The sequence below is a fragment of the Centroberyx affinis genome, unplaced genomic scaffold (assembly GCF_046629955.1).
Source record: "Centroberyx affinis isolate AG114_WGS23_722 - 3 ecotype Tasmania unplaced genomic scaffold, CSIRO-AGI_Caff_v1 ptg004769l_1, whole genome shotgun sequence".
Taxonomy (NCBI): Eukaryota; Metazoa; Chordata; class Actinopteri; order Beryciformes; family Berycidae; genus Centroberyx; species Centroberyx affinis.
The window spans coordinates 61024-62500 of NW_027282313.1; the positions used below are offsets into that span (position 1 = coordinate 61024).

Genomic DNA, 1477 nt, shown 5'->3' on the forward strand with positions numbered 1-1477 from the left:
GGACTTTGGAGAGAGAGAGAGAGAGAGAGGAAGAGAGGACGAACAAAAAACAGACAACTTTCTCTAAAGCACATGTAAGACTTTATTTCTGTGAAGCTGTTTGGGATGCATTTGCAAAAAAAAAAAAAACATGTAAGAGTTTCTCTGAGATGATGCGCGTTCAGTTTTCTCCATTTTTGATCGTTTTTGAATGTTGAATCTTCCTTTTTGCGCATGCCAGACGCGTTTTGGAGTCACTCTAAACGTCTGAATATTGCATTTTGCATTGAATATATTGCACGTTTTAGATATCCAAGAAGATATGAGGAACAGCTTGACAAAATCAGGTCGGTTTGTGGTAGATGATGGCAACAGAACTGCAGCTTTTCCGCGATGTAATAAGATGTTTAGTCCTCGCCAATATATCGGCGCCGTGCGTAATTACGCACCGGATTCCTCTGCTTTCTTTTGCTTTCCAGACAAATTTCCACAGTATTTGCCAAAAAAATGACAATCAAATAGCTCTTTATGGCTAAGCTACTCTACTTTCTTGTTGCTTTGCTTTTGCAGCAATTCAACACTTCAATTCCGAGCTTTTACGACTCGAGTATTGTGCGTAATTTGTGTAATGAATAACGAGGAGGGAGTACTGATGAAAAAAAGTCGTACTATCTTTCTCTCATCAGTAAATTGGATACAACATCTCCAGTTATCTCCACAGTGTTCAGGTTAGTGAGAGATTAACCCATCACCGTCTTCATTTACAGGTTTAAAGCGATGTTACAGCGGACCGGTCCCCAGCTGCTTCTCCTAATAGCCCTGTGCAGTGTCTTGTACTCCCGGACCCTGAGTCTACCATACACATCCATGAGGTGAGAGGAAAACCGGCTTCTTTGGATTATTGATGAGGGGGAAAAGCCGTGCTGTATAATTAGACGTGTGGATAAATATCATTTAATAACACTTTTCGGTTTATTTGTTTGTCTCTAAACACTCATGTTCAAGTTCATTTATGTTCACACCAAACGCGAATTTCTTGACTTTTGATGCATATTGACAATATTTATGCCATAAAGTGCATTCTGCTCTGAATAATGCCGGAGGCCAGCTGGGGCTGAGTGAGGGCAAAATCTCCCAAAAATACAAAAGCTTACACATACCTGAAAAGAGCGGGGAAAAAAAGAATATTAATCGTTGTTTTCTGGTTTATACAAGAAATCATTCTCTATAAAGCCATTTTCTTCCTTCAGTCACCAAATGACAACGGAACGGACAAGAAAACCTTAACGAAAAATCACTGCAATATTCTTATAGTCATTTATATGGTCTGGTGCTCAGTGTGATGTGTATTATTACCTTAACGTGCGTTATTTTACTTTTAATTCACTGTAACATTCCTATAATATTCCTATAGGAGTAGCCTAGGTTCTAGTTAGGCCTATAGCATCCTTCTAAAATGTATTATAGGATTACTATAGCTGCTTTCGTAGGGGAGGTT

At 39.0% G+C, this 1477-nt stretch overlaps 1 protein-coding gene across 1 annotated transcript in view; it reads left to right on the forward strand.

The window, feature by feature from the left end:
* Positions 1 to 756: 756 nt before the first annotated feature.
* Positions 757 to 1477, forward strand: part of vip (vasoactive intestinal peptide) — a 5806-nt gene continuing 5085 nt past the window's right edge. Inside the window, exon 1 of the mRNA XM_071545098.1 lies at positions 757 to 851. Coding sequence (XP_071401199.1) covers positions 757 to 851 — 95 coding nt within the window. The remainder of the gene's footprint in view (positions 852 to 1477) is intronic.